The sequence below is a fragment of the Molossus molossus genome, unplaced genomic scaffold, assembly GCF_014108415.1.
Source record: "Molossus molossus isolate mMolMol1 unplaced genomic scaffold, mMolMol1.p scaffold_m16_p_3, whole genome shotgun sequence".
Taxonomy (NCBI): Eukaryota; Metazoa; Chordata; class Mammalia; order Chiroptera; family Molossidae; genus Molossus; species Molossus molossus.
In genome coordinates, this window is record NW_023425366.1 from 114,708,531 (window position 1) to 114,730,365 (window position 21,835).

Genomic DNA, 21,835 nt, shown 5'->3' on the forward strand with positions numbered 1-21,835 from the left:
CCCAATTAATTCTGGCTGATTCTTTGGGTGTAAATAGCTAAAGCCGATGCTGGATTCCATTTTCCACTGGCTTTATTAATTTTTCATAAACCAATATTTCGACGGTAATGGGTTGTAGCAGTTCCATAGAAGTTCTAGAAATGCATTCATTGCCATCAGTGTAATCTGGGAGCTTTTGCCATTTGTGTGTCGGTTTTCCAACACCACATTTTTAAAAGACAACAGCAGAGCTTTGTTTTATACTTGGAGAATGATATCTACACATCATTACCATATAACATGTTAAACAGTATTTGGTCAATTTGTCTCTATTTACACAACTCAGTCTTGGGCTAATAACACTGAACTACACATTTTGAAAAGAACTCTAAAAGTGGGAAGCAAAATATCTTCAAAATTAAATAGTATATAGTAGAATGGCAATACCATTCTTAAAACATAAAGAGAAAAATCACCTCACTTTTTTAAATCTCTGGGAATTTGCTTTCCTAGGAAAATATTTAGCCAAAACCAGGAAACAAGCTTTACTATAGCCTTGGAGCTAGGAGCCAGACTAGTTATCCTGGGGTCTGTGAAGACTGATCTCTGGACTTGGTCAGCAGCCGCTGATGTACCCACACTTTTGCTAGTCCCCAGGGCCCAACCTACATATTAGTAATATGTTCTCATGATAAGGGTGCTACTTCATCCTCAAGTGTTTTGCTTGAATATATATATATTCATTCCAGCCTGTGTGGCTCAGTGGTTGAGCATCGACCCATGCACCAAGAGGTCACCAATTCAATTCCCGGTCAGGGCACATGTCCAAGTTGTGGGCCCAGCCCCCAGTGGGGGGCGTGCAGGAGGCGGCCAATCGATATTCTCGCTCATCAATGTCTCTATCTCCCTCCCTCTCCCCTCCTTTCTTTCTAAAAATCAAAAATAAATAAATAAATAAATAGATAGATAGATAGATAGATAGATAGATAGATAGATAGATAGATAGATAGATGTTTTGGAGAGAAAGGGAGAGGGAGAAAGAAAGAGAAACATCTATCGGCTGCCTCCTGAAAGTCCCCTACTGGGGATCGAGCCCACAACCCAGGCATGCACCCTGACCAGCAACCTTTCCATGCACAGGACATTATCCAACCAACTGAGCCACACGGACCAGGGCTATTGTTTTATGTTTTTATCAGAGCTTTCAATGATTGCCTGGGACTCAAAGGATACATTCCAGAATCCAGATTCACCGTGTGGCATTGTCAGGTCTTTTGCAACTTTTCTCTACAAGGTCCCCTCTCATCTCAACAGATCAATGTTTCTTAGCTTTTGGAGAAAACCTGATTTTGCCTCAGAAATTTCCATCTCAGGTGAAAATCAAGTACCCATATTTGTTTTTATTTGTTTGTTTAATACTTCTCAATGGATTCTGAGGATAACGATTAAAAAATTCCTTTGGGCTCTACCAAATGCCTCTTTAGTCACCTCTACAATAATCTTACCCCACTTTCTTTTTAGGTAAACAAACTCTTACTCACCCTTCAAAACCTAATTTGTACTACTCATCTGATGCCTAATACAGATGGTCGCTATTTTTCAGTGCTCCAGCAGGTATCATCATTTATTATACTCTGAGTTTCTTAGTCTGCATCCTTTACTGCCCTGTCAAATTCTGGAGGGAAGTACTGCTCCCCAGCCCCCATCACAGTGCCTGGCCCTTCTCAGGCCCCCGATGCTGTGACGGGAGCGACTGGATGAACTGATACAAGCCATTGGCATGTGTTCATTTGCTCGACTTCTCTCTTTGGCCTTTCCTTGATGAATATCACGCAACTAAGTGACAGCCAGTGAACCGTATGGGTTCCCGCAGTGTGTAACTCTGAAACCAGTGCAATGCTAAGAACAACAACAACAAAGCTCCCCCAGGAGTAAACTAGTGGCTCTGTGTTCATTAAGTCTGGACCTCTGAAGCCAAGGCCAGCAGAGTAGGGCTGTGGCTTTCACATTTTTACATAGTTGGGGTTAAAAACAAACAGATGGCTAGTTCACAACATGGAAAACGTTATGAAATTTAAATGTCGGTGTCCTTAAATAAAGTTTCCTTGGAACATAGGCAAGCCCATTCATTATGCATTGTCTACGGCTGCCTTGTAGGGTACCGGCACAGTTGAGTAGTTGTGACGGGGACCACATGGCATGCAAAGCCCAAAGTATTTACTCACTGGCCCTCTATTGAAAACATTTGTTGAATCTGCTCTAAGCAAAAAGTCACACATTCTATTTTTTTTATAACTAAATTCAGCTTGATCTTTCTTATAGAATCAACCAACACAGTGGTATACCCTGCCTAACATCATCATCATCATGCCAACCACCACCTCCATTATCACCATTGCTATATATTCTGAGCTCTTCATTATTTTTCTCTGTAGTGCAGGAAAGGGTTAACTCAGCAGGGCTGCTGGAACCCTACCCATTTCCTGCAAAGGCTTGTCTGTAGGACTGGTCCTTAGGTCCTTAGTCAACTCCTCCTTGAAGAGATCTGAGCCCCTGGGATATTCTACCTCATAAGACTGGTTTTGGATGCCTGAGGCTTTGGGCCACCTAGTACCAGTCTGATACTATAGTTTACTATAGCAACCTGCTTTATGGTGAATACTTGCTTTTGCTCTGGGGACTAACTTTTGAATAGTTGAGGTAAGTCACATGGATGCTCCAAGTGACCAACTCCCAATAAAAACCCTGGACACTGAATCTCAGGTGAGCTTCCTTGACCAATAACCCTTGGCATGTGTTGTCACACGTCACTGCTGGGAAAATCAAACCCCCATGTCTCCATAGGGAGAGCACACCCCTTCTGGGCTTCACCCCATGTACTCTTTCCCTTTGCTGATTTTTAATCTGTATCCTTCTGCTGAAATAAAATAGAACTGTGAATATAACAGCTTTTCTGAATCCTGTGAGTCCTAGCCAATCACAGAGCGGTCTTGGGGACCCCCCCCCCCAATTCAGCTCTGAAGTATCTAATCAAACATTATGCTTTTCCCTTCTGGAGTCAAAAATCACAAGTAAGGCCCAGAAGAAGAAACATTTGGGCAAATGTATCTCTTTAAATTCTTTGATTGCTGTTGATAACTACAGCTGTCACACTTCTTCAGCAGTAGCAAGTGGTAGAGTTATTATGCATAAGAGTTATTAAGATATTCAGTGCATATGTGACAGCTTCACTAATGTCCTTCTATCAGGACAGCATTGCTCAACCTTAGCACTATTAACATATTGAGCCAGATCATTTTTTGTGGTTGGGGGCTGTGCACTGTAGGATATTTTGCAGCATCTCTGGCCTCCACCCACTAGATGTCAGTAGCGAATACCTATCCTCTTGGAAGTGACCATAAACAATGTCTCTAGAAATTCACCAGTTCCTCTGGGGCGGGGGGTGCGGGGTAGAGATCACTCCCAGTTCAGAACCACTGATCCAGGATATTGGATTAATTAAAGCATTTGTGTGTGTGTGGGGTGGGGGGGTGGGGGTGGGGGGTCAGTTGTTTTAGTAGAAAGAAATGAGCTTTGGATTGAAAGATATAGGTTTGGATCCAGCTCTTCAGCTTCAGAAGTCAGCAACTTTGGGCAACTTAAGTTGACCGGATTTCCTAATTGATATGCAACCTGAAGATAATGACACTTACCCTGCCAAGCTGTGATCTATGTAAATATATGCAAAGACCCCCGTATGGAGAGTGGCATGTGTGTGATACTAAACGCAAAGATGTTTTTATTAGTTATTCTATTCTACGACCTGATACATTGAAGGCATTGGGGGCATGCCCTCGTTTACTCCTACAGAGGAAACTTCAGAGTAAAGCAATGAAAAGCCTGGATTTTGAGGTTAGAAAAAAGACCTTTATGTAATAAATAGATTTGTTTTCCATACTAGTCCTGTGATTCAGCGAATGTGATAACTCTCCTTGAAACCTTGGTATCATCATTTCTATAATAAAGACAATGCTATAACATTCTTATAAAGACTTGAGGAGATGCAAAGTGTTCAGCACAATGCCTGGCATAGAGTAAGTCCCCCCAAATTGTCTTTTGTTGATGCTTTAAGTTGTTCTATGAATAGATGATGCAGCCTGAAACTTTTCCTATGAAATTTATCCAGAGCCAGGCATTCAAACCTCATCTTTCTCCCACAGCCTAGATGTGGGGCTCCTACCAGGATTGCCCTGTAGCTCCTTGCTTTTGGGGAGCTCTCCTTGATTGACTTTCCATGCAACAGAAGGGAAACTCATTCATTTAGGAAATGCAGTTTTTAGCATGAAAGCACATTCTGATCCTATTTGAAGATCAAAAACCCCCACAGTCTTCATCAAAGCTGAGCTGCATTCCTTTGGTGGGACAGGGAAGGATGCTGATAAAAATTAAGGCCAAATGTGGGCAGTGATGAGGTGAAATCTGATGAGACATTTGTGGGAGGAGAAGAGAGAAGGAAAGTGAATTGCAACCAAAAAAGGAGGCAGAGGTAAACAGATGTACAAGATGAACACTTTGAAATGGAACATTGCCAGGTTGGAAATCCTTTGCTTGGGGACTTAAGCCGGGAACCTTCCGTTCCAGTTCACTGAAGTGCACTGGATTTAATCTGGTAGATGTGTCAATTATACAAAACATCTCCGAGCCGAAGGTCATTGTTCAGAGGAACGGCTCCCTTCCACCGTGGCTGTGTGTCTGGATGAGTCTGGTCCTCTGGGTGGATGGGGAAATGTTAGAGCCACAAGGGGTGCCTGGATATTGGCTGCTTTGAGGGACTCAGAGTGGTAGCAGGTACTTTCAAACCCACACTCTGTTCTTTCAGGATGCTAAGGTAGTCACCCCAAACACGGCATGTGTGGGCCCCAGGATTTTGGCGGATCATCCTGAGCCTCACCCTAAGTCTAGGACTATGGCTAATAAAAGAAAAGCAGCTTGGCTCAGGGCTACAGTCATCACAGGCTTTGGATAATCTCACTTTTTTCAGATGCTATCGTATCCAAAGTGCAGGAAAGGAATTGGGGAAAAGCCCATCTAAAAGTGTGGGTAAAGGTCATTCTCATCAAGTGATGTGGGGGAAGAAGACCTACATCTACCTCCTTTTGACCCCAAAACCCTTAGGAAACCAATACCATTGTCCAGGTAATCCAAGGTCAAATACAGCTGCCCTTTCAAGATAAGCGACCACAGAGTGCTACATCCATTGTCTTCATTGTTAGAGTTTATACTGAGATCCCAGTCCACTTTCTCATCACTTTGCCTGGTCTCCAGTCACGTGCCCACGGTCAGGCTCATACCAACATGGACATAATCAAGGTGACTTCAGTGATCACACTTATATTTTTATTTTACTTTACTGCCTATAAAGTTATTTTATACTCATTCTCTTATCCAGTCCCATTACCCCAAGATAACCTACTTTCAAGATCTGACCACCTTTCAATTCTGACTTTGTAGCCAGGTATGCCCTTCTTCAAGTACCTGTTGTTTATTTTTTGCCCCTCTCAGAATCAGAAATCTTTATTTTCAGAAGTTCATACTCATGACCCCCTTTCCTCTCCCCACCCCAAGAAATCTGCTCATAATAACAGTCTCACCAAGACTATTTTTCATCGTCATCTTTAAGGCTTTTGAGTAATTTACTCTGCATCTTTCCACTATTGACTTGAGTCGTGTGTTTCTTATCATCAGGACCTAACTGTATCTCAGATTTGCATTGCCTTGAAGGGTCTTTTCCTTTCCGTATTGATCGCAACTTGTCGAGTAATTTAACTGGATTCCAATTTTCCTTTGCAAGCGGGGTGCTCTCCATCCATGGGAGTGAGTTATGCATGTTCAAGTGGTGCATCTTATGAATCTTGTTAAGCGTTGCTGCCTTAGAGCCCCACTGATGGAATATTTAATCACAGAAATGAGTTGGCAGGTGTGATATACAGTGTGGTTAAGCTTTGCAGCGATCTGAGCGGCAAGAGAGAAACAGATGAATTTGCCATTTGTCAGTACCATGTTGACATCTTTGTATAACCCTCTGTAATTTATTTGTATTTTGTTTTACTTATTTATGAAGATCAAAGGTGCTTTCAATCAACAGTTTCATGGGCTAGATATCATGATTATCTCTCAAAGATGCCACTTTTTAAAAATCGTTTTATTAGCAAGCAAATTCTCACAAAGATGGGGAGAGGGTAAGAATCCCCTTTGAGCCTTCGTCATTGAGATTCTTAGGAACACTATTTCCTTTTTGTTTGTTTTTTTGTTAATCCTCACCCGAGGATGTTTTTCCATTGATTTTTAGAGAGGGTGGAAGGGAGTGAGGGAGAGAGAGAGAGAGAGAGAGAGAGAGAGAGAGAGAGAGAGAGAAACTTTGATGTGAGAGAGACATAGCAAAGATGTGCAAGATACCAATTGGGGCCAGGGATCAAACCTGCAACCCAGGCATGTGCTCTTGACTGAGAATCAAACCTGAGATCTTCAGTCTGCAGGCCGACACTCTAACCATGGAGCCAAACCAGCCAGGGCTAGAAACACTACTTCTAATTACATTAAATAAGTTGAGGCATGCTACTGGGAAGATATATTTGTAGATACTGTACTTCTATTTAGGACCTTCAGGTGTCTTTAATTTCTTTTCATTTCTAAAATGGAATTGCCATAGATACTGGCTAACGTCTCCGAGACCCATCTGGACATTTTTTTTATGGACTTTTATCCCTCTTTTGTCTTGAGAATAAGCCTCAAGGGGTCTGAAGATGATGAGACCGAGGAAAAATAATAAATGCTGTTTAGTATAACAGGGAAACACCCACTTGTCTTCGGAGAAGATTTACATACGTTCACGGGATGAAGCTGATTTATGTGGCTCTGCTTTTGGAGACTGGGTTGGACACGCATGTAACAGAGTCCTTTCAGGTGTCACTCTCTGAGTCCAGAAGACAAACCCAGAATGAAAGGCCTTCCTTAACAGCTCTCCCTGGAATGCGCATGCGAGGGGCAGTGCATGTCATAATTTATCAAAGCAAATTAATACTGTCCAGCTGGTAATTAAAGATCCCCATTAAGCAACTGCTCTCCCCACCCCCACCCTGCGTTAGCAATAAAAATGCACTCAGGGCGTCAAGAGGTTATATAGGAAAATCAATACCCTGCCATTTTATAATTAAAAGAGAAAATAAATGTTAGGGAAAAGTCCACTAAATTAGGAAAATTACCTTTAGGAGAGATTGAAAATATCGATTTTAATTTACAAAATATGTGAACTTTTCATGCCCCATTCTGAGAGACAATTGGAGGCTGGGTTGTTAATTCTGTATAAGCTTCAGAAAATCAATAATTATACTATAGGAATATTATGATATGTGTCATTAACACAGAGTCTTACACAGAGACATGACTAAGTCTGGCTTTCTATCTCAGGCAGATACAGGGGCTGGCCTGCTAAATATCCCTAGCAAATCAATGACAGGGTTTCCATTTCAGCTCTGAGGCATATTCAAAATTGCAAGATAAATCCAGACTATTTTTATCCTTGGGGAGATTGAAAATGCCCCCGAAACTCATAGTCATGGATATTAAAATGGGTGACCTTAGTAATTATACCTGGTTATGGAAATGAATATATTCTACACCTATAGCTTTACATATACAGGGGTGAGGGAAAGGTAGCTTTACAGCCATGACTGGATGAAACGCAGTTTATTCTTATATTATTATATATTAACTATTGGGTTATTTATTTGTATTACAACTAAACCTACTTTTGCCCATCCCAGGATGCAGTCCATAGACACAGCTGCCTAACATTATATTTAGCTAGCAGGAGTCTCAGTGTTTATGGCTCTTCAACTATTTCAAAGGCATTGTTCTGGCGTGTTGAGTTTGCAGCGATATTTTTCCCACATGTCTGAACATCACAAACGCTGTCCATCCACCTACACAAATACACAGGCCAAAGAGGGAAAGCTTCCGACTAAGGAGAGGCCAGATATTGGCAACTCGAGACCCACATGTTCAGATTTCTCAAGTGTCACTTACGTATCCATAACTCACTTTTGTTTTTAAGGTTTCAGGTTTTCTTGGAGCAAGTCATACAGAGAATGATTTGGTTCTCCAGACTCCTTAGAGCTTCCCCTGACGCAACTAGATAACATGTCTGAATATGATGGTAGTGGTGGAAATAATCCAAAATAATGATCTTACTTCTCTTATTTCATCCGATGGGCATGGACATAGATCAGTAGTATGATTTGCGATCACAGAGCTTGGTCAGTAAGAATGCCTTTTAATCGCCCTGGCCGGTTTGGCTCAGTGGTTAGAGCATCGACCTGTGGTCCAGAGAGACCCGGGTTTGGTTCCCGCTAGGGGCGCATACCTTGGTTGCAGTTTGTCCCCGGCCCTGGTTGGTCGTGCGGGTGGCAGCCACTCAATGTGTTCCTTTCACATCCATGTTTCTCTCTCTCTCTCTCTCTCTCTCTCTCTCTCTCTCTCTCTCTCTTTCTTTCTCTCCCTCCCACTCTATCTGAACAAAAAATAGAAAATTGTCCTCAGGTGAGGATAAAAAAAGTAAATAATATTCATAAGAAAAAAAAGCAGTGGCAGTGTAGCTGGTTGTAACGAATACAGCCTCTTGATTTCACATTCTAGCCGTCTTCTTACCAGCTGTGACATCTTAGCCCCGTGATGCAAGCTCCTCGAACCTTAGTCCCCTCGTTTGGAAAACTGTCGTGAGGATTTAGGCTCCCTAATTTAGGTACAGTGCTTAGAACAGTGCCTGAGCACAGCAAGAACTCTGCCGTTTGGACCTGAGGACGGCTGGAGCTTTCTCTCTAGCCAGTGGTTTCTTCTGAGGGTGGGCCCATGGCTGCTTTGAATTGCTGTTCTAATGTTCTCAAAGTTACATGGGTTAATGTATTCTTGTATACATTAGTTACTCTGAATTGATTCTTCTGTCTTAATGTCCTCCTAAACACCCACAGATATACGTATAGGTTTGAAAAAGATATTTGGTGTTTTCTTGGTTATCGAAGACAAAAAATGCATGGGACCAGAAAAATGCACTCTCCTCTCTGTATTATAATGCATACATACCCTACCTCCTCATCAGATGACATCTTGCTTCTTGTTTTTGACCCATAACTTTGGGGAGAAAACATGCACATAAGCGCACATGTGTATGCGCGCGCGCGCGCGCACACACACACACACACACGATCGGCCACCTCTTTACTCCGGCTATTCCATTTCACTGGGCAGAGTCTGCGGGTGCATGGAAGGTGCTGTCCAATGGTCTCCTTGTGCCTTTGGGCAATTTCATTTATTTGCAGTTTCAGAAAAGCATGTACCCCAGCAATATCTGTGTCCCCCAAACAGGCTGCCTTACTTCTGAACCCAGAAATTAACTTCCCCCAGATGGACATGCTGAGACCGGAAGGATTAGTCCTCTCATGAGATAAGAAGAGAATCTCTTAGTCTAGTGGTACACTCATAATTCAGACGCATCAGCTCCAGTTTAGCTGTCTCCATATGGCAAAGAGGTGGAATATTAACTTATTTACTTCTAGTTATCCAGTGTTCATATGGTGACAGCCATGCACCAAACACCCATCACATACTAACCCATGTAATTATTATAAATACCTGTGAGTTTATTACTATTATCATCTCCCATTTAACAGATGAAAACACTGAGGCACAGAGAGGTTAAGTAACTTGCCTAGAGTCACACAGCTGGCAATTAGAGAAGCCTAATTTAAACCCGGGCTGTCTGAGTGCAGTGTCCATGCTGCTTACTCTGCTGGGTGTCCTGTTAGGATGTGGGTTCCACCATATAGCCGTGGGAAGCCTTAGGGCGGTGTCTCTCCTTCCTCATAAGAGTCAACACCGCCATTCCACAGGCATAGAGTCCTTGGACTTAACCCAGGCTTGTGGGAAAATCCACACATGAAGAACAATTGCAGACATTACCTACCTAAAATCCAGAATGCACATTGGGCCTTCCCAGATTTACCTTTTCTTAAAAATCAAGTTGTTTTTAATGCTAAAGTAGCTGTCTGAGTTTCCTAAGCTCCTTTGTCATCCACGAGGTGTCACGACCGTGACAGCAGAAAGGCATCCCACAAGAGACCAAGGGGTATGACTTACCGTCAAGAAATCACTAAGTGGGCGGATAGACCAATTGGTCACTGCTGTCTGCTTATTAAAAAGCAAGGGTCACAGCAAAGAAAGACCTCTTTTCAATATCCGTGGGGCAAAGCCACGAGGTCCCCAGGTGTTAAATGCAGCTTTGCTCATGAGCCAGGGCGCGACAGGCTGAGGGGACAGGTCCCGCGGAGCAAAAATCTCAGCCACTGTTGCTCTGGGTTACTCTCTCCGAATTGGATGATCAAGTTTTCTATGACAGTGGATTTCCCACCTGGGTGGTCGTGGTGGGGGAGGCAGGGAAGGGGTGAAGAGAGATGCATTCTTAAAGGCAAAGCAGAGAGAAATGGAATTGCAAAAGGAAATTGACTAATGGAGACAGAAGGCCAAGTTCGTTTTTTCCAGTTTTCTGAACAGTCCTTCTCTGGGCGATTCCAACTCACCGCCCCATTATTGGGATAAGTAATCCAATTTTCTGCTTTGCCGGGGCGGCGGGCGTGCGGGGGGGTGGGGGGGTGGTAGTGGTGGTGCTGGGAATGCAACCCAAATAGAAATGTTTGGCTAAAAAATACATCCAGGCATACTGGCATAGAATGGGCATGAGCAGCTCCACTTTCGTTCAATGAGCTCTTGAACCAAGTGTCAATGCTTTTTAAAGGCAAAATCAGTGGGAAATGTCATAAGGAGCAGCAGCTCCCTTCTTGTTCCACGGTGGAACTGACATGACCCCCCCCCTTTATTTTTTCAAAAGGTTTTAAACACTTTGGGTTTTGCAAAAAAAAAAAAAAAAAAAAGTAAAAATAAAATAAAATCACTCAGTACTGCTTAGGATCAGAATTTTCTTGGCTCAGATTTTAAACGAAACCCATTCCTTATTGGCAGGCAAAGCACAGAGAGAAAAGACTGGGAAGACATCATGCAAAGAGAAACTGCTTACCTGCATAGAACTCGGGACTGTAGACTGCACCCACAACTGGATTCAATTTCCAGCCTTGAAACAAACGTACAAAAACATTAATATCCCCTTTCATTCAACCACTGCTATCATTGCAAATTAACTGCACAGCTAATGGGTTGGTGTCTTTTTAGATTTCAAAATACAGAGAATATATAGTTTGGGCATGCATAAAAAATGTATTTGAAAACAATACAGCACATAGGGAAATAGATTTTCTCCCTTCTTTGATTTTCTGCCTATACAAGTTAATAGTACGGAAACTACTGACCAGCTACAGGTGAACCTTTGGAAAATGATGTGGTAATTAATTTCCCCACATATCAATCTTTTCTAGAGCCACTACAATAATTTCAATTTTTTTTTTCATTCTTTCATGGGTCACCACTAAATAATGCATCGCATGTCTCTGTGTGTTGAGTTCACACACATTTGAAAGCTCACATGAGTAGAATTCTTTGCAGCAACATATTCTGGTAATAGTCATTCCTAATTATGACCCAGGGACTGTAGAATTCCGAAGTGCTTTTTAAATCCCCAAGAAAATGACATTTATCCAGTACAGATTAAGTGTGTGTGGAATATATTTCAGTACCTTCAGGAACCATAACAATTTAACAATTCATAATCAATGCATGATATCTAAGGAAACCTTCAAGTAACCTGTATATCAGTTGAACAGAATCCTGTCATTCTCCAAGAGTTCTGCAAGGAGCATTTTCTGTCTAATGAATCCTGGCCCTCAAACATTCTTACTCAAGCCCTGGCCAGTTTGGCTCAGCGGTTAGAGCGTCGGCCTGTGGTCCGGAGAGACCCGGGTTCAGTTCCCGCTAAGGGCACGTACTTCAGTTGCAGTTTGTCCCCGGCCCTGGTTGGTCGTGCGGGTGGCAGCCACTCGATGTGTCCCTTCACGTCGATTTTTCTCTCTCTCTCTCTTCCTCTCTCTCCCTCCCACTCTATCTGTACAAAAAATGGAAAAATATCCTCGGGTGAGGATAAAAAACAAACAAACAAACAAAAAAAAAACATTCTTACTCAAGAAAAGAACATAGAAGAATAGTTGCAAGTTGTACCCACATTACAACAGACTCCTTGGCCACTATTTAGGGAAGGATCTCAGAAGAATGATCATGTTTTAGGGTTTGGCAATCATGTCCTGCCTCTGCTGGCATGTCTTTATGAAAACATCCAGTATATAGAACTCCTGAAAGGCAATGAAGGACAGGTGTGCGCCTTTTATGGAAAACCTGTGTCCTTGGGCTGAAGGTTAAGCTCAGGAGGTCTTTTAATAAATGCCCTTGAGCAAAGGCAATGGTGAAAGTTGGGATGTATGGGAAGGAGTTTCTGACATGGAGAACTCTGAGTTTTTTCCAGGGGGACAGGGGTGACATCCCAATGTCTGAACCAAGTGATATGCCTGTAAGAACAGCTGAGAGGTGACCAACATCTACTGACCCACGAAAAGGCTCAATATCTCAATAGAAATGCCCCGAGGTGGACCTAAGGAGTTTTCTAGAACATTCTGAGAAAATGTTTGGTTTCTATGAACTTTCAGTTCCAATTTTAATAAATTAGCTGGTTTACAGTCCCCATGATGTCCTCAGGATAGAGTTTTTCAAGGATTATCTTTGAATTACTTGGGAGGCTTATTAATGGGAAATCCCTAGTCATATTTTAGAGCTACAGAAAGAGACATGAATTCTGAGACCTCTTGTCCCAAACGGTTTCTTAAACTTCATACTGAAACTTCCTCTCTCATATTAACCACATCTTACAGGGAGTTCAATAGTGACATCAAAATAAATATTGCACCAAACATTTCAGAATATGTGTTCTATGAATGTAGAAAATGACTTCAATTTGACCAACTAAAATTCCACTGCTTCTCAAATAAAAAAATACCAAATTCTTGAGAATCAAGGAACTTATGTCCACATTTCAAGTTATTTGAATTAAAAAAAAACAAAACAAACAGAGCAAACTGCCCTGGCCGGTTTTCTCAGTGGTTAGAGTATTAGCCCACAGACTGTAGGGTCTCAGATTTGATTCCTGGTCAAGGGCATATACCTGGGTTGCAAGTTCAATCCCCAGCCCTGGTCAGGGCACGTGCAGAAAGCAACCAGTCAATGTGTCTCTCACATTGAGGTTCCTCTCTCTCTCTCTTCCTCCCTCCTTTCTACTCCATCTAAATATCGATGGAAAAATATCCTCGGGTGAGGATCAAGAAAAAATAAGTAAACTCCCATATTAAAAAAATATAGAGCAAACTGATTAAAAATAAAGCTATAGGGTTATCTAAACATATTTAGCATTCTCTTTCTAGTTCTTCACAAAAATCTAGAGTTTGTGAAAGAAATCTATGTGGACCTATATTAAATGAATTATTAACTTATTACTGTTTCTTTCTTATGTTTCCCTCTTATCCTCTGCCTAGGCTCTACCTGTTACTGGTAGTGGGGACAAGGGTTTTTTAAACACCAGTTAAGTAAGGTTTTGTCTCTTGTATACATTGTTCTCAGCTGTCTGAAATTCTTCTTTTTTGCACACAAGGCTGGAGCGCACCATTCACTGAACCTGGACCCATCAATTAATTCTGATGTAACTGTCAAAGATAAGTTATGCCAATGGTCTTTCATTTTTCTCAAAGAAAGAGATTTTTCAGAGGTATCTAAGATGGCCTAAAAATCATATTTCTCTCATCTGCCTTTATCTTCCTCATTTCCTTAAGCCAAGGAACCTTTGTCTACAGCTACCTGTCTAATATCCCTCTTTCTCATCTGTCTATCTAGACTGATCCATTATGTCTGATGTGATTTAGTCTCCAATACCCTCCCAGGGGAAGCTACCTAAGGCCACGCCCTTCCCATCCCCCACCCCCTTTGAGCTACTCCCTGATTCAATTCCCAGGTTTGTGTTCTGTATAGCTGTTAACACTACCTGGGTTTACCCTTTTTTTCCCCCTGCTTGCTAATTGTTTTTATAACCATCTCCTTCATTAAAATTATTGGTCAAGTGAGCAGGTCCGACATCCGATGTGAATTCCCAGCATCTAAAACTGTATTTGGTGAATAGTTGGTGTTCCATAAATACTTAGTTTTGCTCTAAAGGAACTGAGAAATATAAAGCTTTTTCTAATAGACTCATTCCCTTTTGGTTAGGATTCTGTCTCCTTCTAAACTCCAATGACCTGCTTCCTGGCATACACCTAATAAAGAAGGACCCCATTAGGGGTGACTGTCTTCAAGGGAAAGGTAATAAGAATCCAGTCCTTGAAAATCACCTCTGTTCAGACTTACAGAGCTCAGGCAGGTTTATGTAAATATATGCAAATTGCATGCAAATGACCTCTAGTCCCTGTGACTCCATCTAGTACCTGTAGGAGACCCTTGAGATAACCCTGCTGGAGACAGGAGCCTGCACTATCAGGAAGATGGACAAAACGATCCCAGTTTTAATTTCTCAGGTAGCTTGTGTACATCCCCAGGCCTTACAGATTCACAGATTTTGATCAAGGACATTAAACTGAACAATGAGGCTTACAACAAAAAGAGAACAGCTGATAAAGCCCACGGCCCCGTTCTCCCAGGGCCCCCCGTGATATAAAGGAGTGGCGCAGAGACCAGACATATGGGGTCTCTCTCCTTATGTGACCCAGGAGCTGTTTAGAGAGACCACTCCGTGGCCGGGCCTGGAGGGGCCACGTCAGTGTTCCTATCCTCCGATTCAGCTTCTCAAAGGCCAGCTGCCCACCTCTGTAGAAACACTGGCCCACCTCCCCGGTGTTAACTGTGGCTCTACGAGGGGTTAAAAGGCAAGTCTGAATGTGCACAACACCCCCAAAAGTACCTGCACAGGCCTTCTCTAGGGCTTTGCTGGGTTAGAGCTCAAAGAAACCCATTTGAGAACGTCCCCCTCAATACACCACAGGAGTTTCCAAAGCTGCACATCAGTGTTTTCTAAAGGCATGTTCTGAGAGTGCCAGGGGCCTGCGTGGCCATGCTGCGGAACGCAGTGCCCCATGGAAAGTCAGTGGCGCATTTTGTTCAGTTCACTTAGTATTTAAAAAAATTTTTTTTTTCCTTTATCGATTTTAGAGAGAGAGGAAGGGAGAGGGAAAGAGATAGAAAAATCCATGAGAGAGAACATCAACTGGCCACCTCCTGCATGCCCACAGTGGGGATCGGGCCCACAACCTGGGCATATGCCCTGACTGGGAATAGAACCGGCGACTTCTTGGTGCATGGGTCGATGCTCAACCACTGAGCCACACTGGCTGGGCAATTTTTTTTTTTTTCAATGCCACATATATTTAGTGTCATTCTTCAGATTTCATAAAAAATACAGGATTTCTGGTTCTCTTAAAATATTCATAGAAATGGCAACTTTAGATTGCTGGAGGTGACCAGAGACCACCCCATTCCACCCCCAGTTGGTCACAGCTACAACTATTCTCTATTGTGTGCCTGGCTTGGAGGCTAAATGTCAGCAACCTTTTATTGTTACCCTGTGCTGCTTTTCCTTCTAGCCAAGAAAAGTCTTGCTTTTCCCAGTATGTAAGTGAAACACAGTCTAAAAAGACTGGGAGCTTCTTAGACCTTCTGTTTGCTCATTTATTTTTCCTGCCCAGCCTCCACTGGCATCTGAATATTTGATCCTTAAACCAGTGTGTCCGTCAAAAAATTCAACTCACTACCTCTAGCAAAAAGCAAACAGGATGTCTACTTATCTTTGAGATTATTATGTAATTCCATTTGTAGGGCACTCTGTAGCTTGGCACTGTGTTGAGTACTTTATCTCCCATAATAGTCACAAATATCCTATGTAGTAGGTCCTATTATGTCTGTAATTCCCACTTGAGAAAATTGGTGTATGGAGGAGTTTAAACAACCTGCCTGTCGTTCAGCAGCCAGTGAAAGGCAAAGCTGATACAAAATCTACCTCTTTCTATAATCTTGGATCTCTCCGTCCAGTTGTTATCCTTCCTAAGATGTCTAGGAAAATAAAAGAGCTCCATCCAACACCCACACTTCTCCAATATCCAGGAAATCCCCGAGAATCTGGTTCTCAGCTTGTTTGGCAGAGCAAACATTTGATCTCCAATGAGCAGAGTAAACCCCAAGCCCTCTCTAAGTCCTGGGATCCTCAGGAAAAATCAGCAATATAGGAGTAGCCCAATTTTCTCTTTGTGGAGCTTTCTGATGAGCAGAGTGTACAAATCTCTACATGTCATTCTACAGTCTTCTCTTATATCCAAGTTAAAATGTTCTGGGCAATAGAATCCACATCCTCTATGATATTATTAACTGTGGTCGTCCAGAGCACAAGCCTTCTAGCCACGTGTCTTACTGCATTTAGGGTCCGATCTTATTAATCATTGGAAACTTTGCAGCTACTCAAACTTTTGTTGCCTACATGACCAAAGGGATGCATGACTGTGATGTTGGCATTGGTAGTTCTATTTCACCCTTTGAAAGTGATCTTAAATGTGCCGAATCTGGTAATGTATAATTTTGCTGAAGCATAAGTTCTATGGTTTGTGAGAAAAAATTAAGTAGCTAATGAATCTCACTGATCACTTAATTTTCTCCTTTCAATGCAATTTCTCTGGTCCTGACTCCCCCCCACCTCCAGCTTTATTGATGTATAATTGAAAACTAAATTTTGTACGTATTTAAGGTGTGTAACTTGTTGATCTGGTAGACCTATACTTTGTAAAATGTTCACCACACTCAAGCTAATTAACATATCCATCATCTCACAGAGGTACCACTTTCTTTGTGTATGTGTGTGGTGATACTATCCCCTCTTACCATAATCACTCTTGTTAAGGATCTAAGAAGATCTCTGCACATTTTCAGTTAGGTTGTATTGCAGTTTATCAGAAAATGTCTTTGTAGTGATGATAATCAAGAACTAAAAACTGAAAAAACTTTGAGGACTGCTTTCTTTGAACACCAAGGGTCTCCAAGAGCCCCAACTGTCTTCATGTAATTAGGGCTTGCATCTGACTCTCTAAGTCAGTTCCTCTGTGATTGTCCATCTACCCCTTAGGTACCACACCTAGGCCTTGTGTCAGAATAAGCCTCTTAGTGGCCCCTTTCAGGTACATGGATGAGAGACCCAAACGCTTCATTCCTGGAAACTAAGAATGCATGGCTACCTGGAATGGCATGTGGGCTGTTTATGCCAACATCTGGCCAGAAGTCGGGGTCCATACTGAATAACCTGTGTGTTACCCTACCCAATTGCTATTGGAGCGTGGTTCTGTAGGATGACGGGGAAAGTAATACACTCACATACACACAGGCATGGCCAGGAGATCCTGTTACTTCCTAACAAAAGGAAACAACTTCACTGATTACTTTATCTTATCTAGCCTCATTGTTTGTATCTTTAAAATTGGGATAATGGCCCAGCCGGTGTGGCTCACTGGTTGAGTGCCGACCCATGAACCAAGAGGTCACTGGTTCGATTCCTGGTCAGGGCACATGCCCAGGTTGTGGGCCCGATCCCCAGTGGGGGGCCTGCAGGAGGCAGCCAATCGATGTTCTCTCTCATCAATGTTTCTCTCTCTCTCTCTCTCTTTCTCTCTCTCTCTCTCTCTCTCTCCCCCTTTCTCTCTAAGATCAATACAGAAAAAATAAATAAATAAAATAAAATTGGGATAATATTTCCTTTATATAAGATTTCATGTAGGCCCAGGGTATTTAATATACTTGACATAATGCCATACAGTTAGTATTCCAGAAATGTTGGTTACTAATGAATGTGCTTTGAATTGTATGCACAATCCCACAGGTCCAGTTTTCAGCCCCTGGGTATGATGTTGATCAATAACTCTTTCTTTAAAAGAAATATGTATACGTATGGCCTAAGGAATAATATTTAGCTTCCCCGCTTCCTTTTCTCTCATAAACGGTACCACGAGCCCCTACGTACACGCATGAAAACATGCACGCTTACTACTTCATAATTTTAAAGAGTGCCCAACAGTCAGGGTGAGGTCATCATGTGTTAACTCAGGAGTGCAGGGCTCTCATTGTTAGCCAAGCAGAAAGGCTTCATGACACATAAATCAGAGGTGGCTTCATTTCTGCACTGAGCATCCGAAGTCTGTGGTGAAACTTTTCTATTCCATTTAAGGATATGTCTCGGGTTGTTGGAGCTGGGAAAAATGGGCCAGCAGAATAAATAATTCTTCTGATCTTGCAACTTAGAGTTCTATTATATTGAGAGTATATCTCCGTTTAATGGTGCCCTCTTAAAAAATATGAACAAACTGATTTAGCCACACTGGCAGCTGCTGGTACCAGAAAGAAGAAAAACAAGAACAAAAGCTACCAAATGTTAATGATTATAATAGAAAAAAATGTAAGTCAATCAGTATGGATAGTTGGAATAAACCCATATATCCACTTATGGAATATTATGTAACCACAAAAAAGGATGAATTTGGTCTGTATATATTAACATGGAAGGAACTCCATATGGATTTATGAAAGCCAATTAAAAATGATATGTACACCATGATACCATTTATATAAAAAGCATGTACACAATACTGTGAATGCTGTGAGCATATACTTATTCCATATATATGCAAAAAAAACAAAGCAAAATAAAAGTATAGGCAATGATCTGTACTAGCAGCGACCTCTGAGGAGGGAGACAGGAAACCACATTGGCAGTGGTGTATTTTAAAATGTATTTTAGCCTTTTCTTTAATGTTTCATTCTTCCTTATTACAAATGACTCTGCATTTCCATGTTTTATGTGTAATTAAAATGTTAAAAATGGAAAATTCAAGACTTTCCCTTTATGACAGTAATAAAGTTATTCTTAAAAACCTATAAAACCGAGAAAAAAAATATCTTCCAATCTCACAATTCAATTCAACCATTAGCATTTAGGTGTAATTCCCATCATAATTTAGTTCAAATCATGCTATACAAGTAATTTTTTATTTGAAAAATTTTCATTCATTATGGGGCTCTTTCCGTTTCCACTCTGCTCATTTTAATGGGTATAATATTCCACTAAGCATATATACTTTAATACTGCATTACTTTCTTTATAATATTTGGTACAATTAAGCATGTGATCAGCATATCAGCAGCTCTTCTCCCTGTATATCTTATGAGAGATTTACCCTGAGGAGGATTAAAGAATCAAAATGTTTGAACATTTTTAATGACTCTCCATATAGACGGAGCTCGCAGTGTGGGAGTGTTGGGACATTTTCCCCGTCAGGAAGGGCTGAAATGCATTGTCCCACGGGCTCAATGCAATGTCGTCCCCTGCTCCAAAATGACACTGGCTAACCCTGAGAGTAACAAATAATGTACTCACACATTCTGCTCTCACCATGAAATTCGTCATGAAGGACCCTCCAAGCCACTTCAAAAGCCTAATAACTCCAGAGTAGACTCAAAGAAGGAACCAAATTCTGCAGCCCCATATCCAGGAATGGCTAATGATCAGTGAGGAGGTGATGGTTAAAAAACAAACACACCAAACCTCCAGCCTCCCTCAACTATCATAACAACAAATGAAATTACCATCTAATTCCCAAATAACAACTGTATCTCACCCCCAAAAAGGAGTGTCCTAGAGAGACCAGGAGAAGAGCATGCGCCGTTAACCTGGAAACTCAATCCGTCCCTGTTGTGAAAACGATCTTATGGATTCAGGTGGTTCCCTGTAGCAGGTCAGCAGTGAGGACACAGTCCCCGTGCTAAGGCAAACACGGCTTGTTGAAAAAGATTCCCTAGTTAAATTACTTAATAGATTCAGAGGTCGAGGCAATTTCTACTAAAAGGCCAGTGTGTACTCACCGTTTGTATAAGGGTTGACAGTCTTTTTATTTGTCATTACACGTGCTGTGGCATTATTTACCTATGTACACAGAAAACTCAAATGAGCACATATTCCAGGGCCAACCCACCATTCAATTAGTTGCATGCATTATGACTGTGATTACTTATTAAAAAAAATAAAAATGCATTTTAATTTATAAAAGGCAGTAGGTGCATAACAAAATCATACATTTTTATAATTACATTTACGTCATAACCATTTTAACTTACAAATCATTTCAATAAAGCAATATCATGTCATTTAAACGTTTAATAAGGAGACAGTAAAAGCAAATTAAAAGGAACTGCACAATTGAAGATTTAAAAGCATGCGTGTACTCCATGGTAACACAGAAACAATATTTTTTTTTTAACAGAAAAGAAAGTTCATATGAAGGAACATGCAGTGGAATAGGAGGAGGGAGAGACAAGGTACAAGGGAACATAAATGTCAAAAAAAGGGACAAACAAGTTTTCGCCGTGTGCAACACTTTAGGAGGGAAGAACCATTGGGGAAAGCAACATCTAGCATTCAACACTTGGAACAAGAGCCTTTGACATCGCAAGAATTAACAAAACCATTCAAGCTTTAAAGTCACAGCTAACAAAAGGATAAAAGAGAGGGTGCATTGTTTAACACAATATGGAGTTAACGATCTGAGTAAGATGTGCACCGGTCATATCTCAATCCAGTCAGTGCCTTCCAGGCTAGCTTAGAACGTACACTCAATTACAGGCGTACCAATATCCAAAAAAATAGAGCATCAAGAAAACTTAATACAACAAGTCAAAAAAATTCACGTGGTATATATATATGTATATAGATATATTAGCACTAAATACGTGTAACGGCAGATGGACTTCACCACTTACCATTCACCGCCATCGCCAGCATGGGTTTGTATACAGTTACCATGGTTACTGAGAGTTTGGTGAGGGGCCTAAGCGTTATCGTCGAGGGGGGGAAAATAAAAGGCAAAATATGCAACATCTTACTCCAAAGACTAAAGCATTTGTAACTGGTAATTTTTTTTTTTTTTTTTAAGTTTTAACAAATATGACCCTGTGGCCACGTTGAGGGAGATCCAGTGGTGAAGATTCTGAGTACCGGAATTTTTATTGATGAAGAGGGGCCAGATATTGAACAGGAAATCCTGTTTGCTTATTCACTTTATGATCAAAAGAATACAAAAGTTCAAACTGGCTTCTTAAAAAAAAAAAAAAAATGAAAGGTTTAAAGAAAAACCTCTCATTTAAAAAAAAAGCAATTGTTCTTTCGATTGCTGTTTCTTTCACAATTTGGCTTAATTTGCACACCACTGTGGATCCCTCGTCAACCCTGCAGTGGAAAGAAAAAGAAAAGAAAAGAAAAGAACAAAAAGAAAGGAAAGAAACTTCTCTGTATTTTGTTTGGTTTTGCAATGCTCTCTCCACTCTTTGGAACCTACTGCACCCACAGACTATAAAACGTGAAAAATAAAATATAGAAACAAAATAAAATAAAAAAAAACGTTCAGATTAACCTCGTTTTGGTCTCACATTTGCCATCCACCTTTCAGCAGTAATAAGAGTAACATAATAAAATAAAATGGAAAAAATAAAAAGTAAGGCCAGTTTTCCTTTTTATATATAAATATATATATATAAACAATGAGAAGGGAACAGGGTCACATACAAGACACAATGATGCATCTGAAACAACAAATGAGCGTGAAGCAGACATTTATCAAAAAGATGTAAAGGAAAATATTTTGAACATGCACCTCGATTTTACGGCCCTCTACCACGGTGCCGTGTAATTTCTCCCTCGCCCTGTCCGCATCGGCACTATTTTCGAAAGTTACGAAACCAAATCCCTGCATGCAGGAGGGAGAAGGGA

At 41.3% G+C, this 21,835-nt stretch overlaps 1 protein-coding gene across 7 annotated transcripts in view; it reads right to left on the bottom strand.

Annotated features, from left to right (window-relative positions):
- RBFOX1 (RNA binding fox-1 homolog 1) overlaps positions 1-21,835 on the bottom strand; it is a 1,464,646-nt gene that overhangs the window by 94,786 nt on the left and 1,348,025 nt on the right. For 6 of the 7 annotated variants that reach the window (XM_036278888.1, XM_036278885.1, XM_036278887.1 and 3 more), the window contains 3 exons: positions 21,720-21,812; positions 19,936-19,996; positions 11,084-11,137 (listed from right to left, as the gene is read on the bottom strand). In XM_036278888.1, the coding sequence (XP_036134781.1) occupies positions 11,084-11,137; positions 19,936-19,996; positions 21,720-21,812 (208 nt within the window). The remainder of the gene's footprint in view (positions 1-11,083; positions 11,138-19,935; positions 19,997-21,719; positions 21,813-21,835) is intronic. The other variant, XM_036278890.1, reaches the window with a different exon arrangement.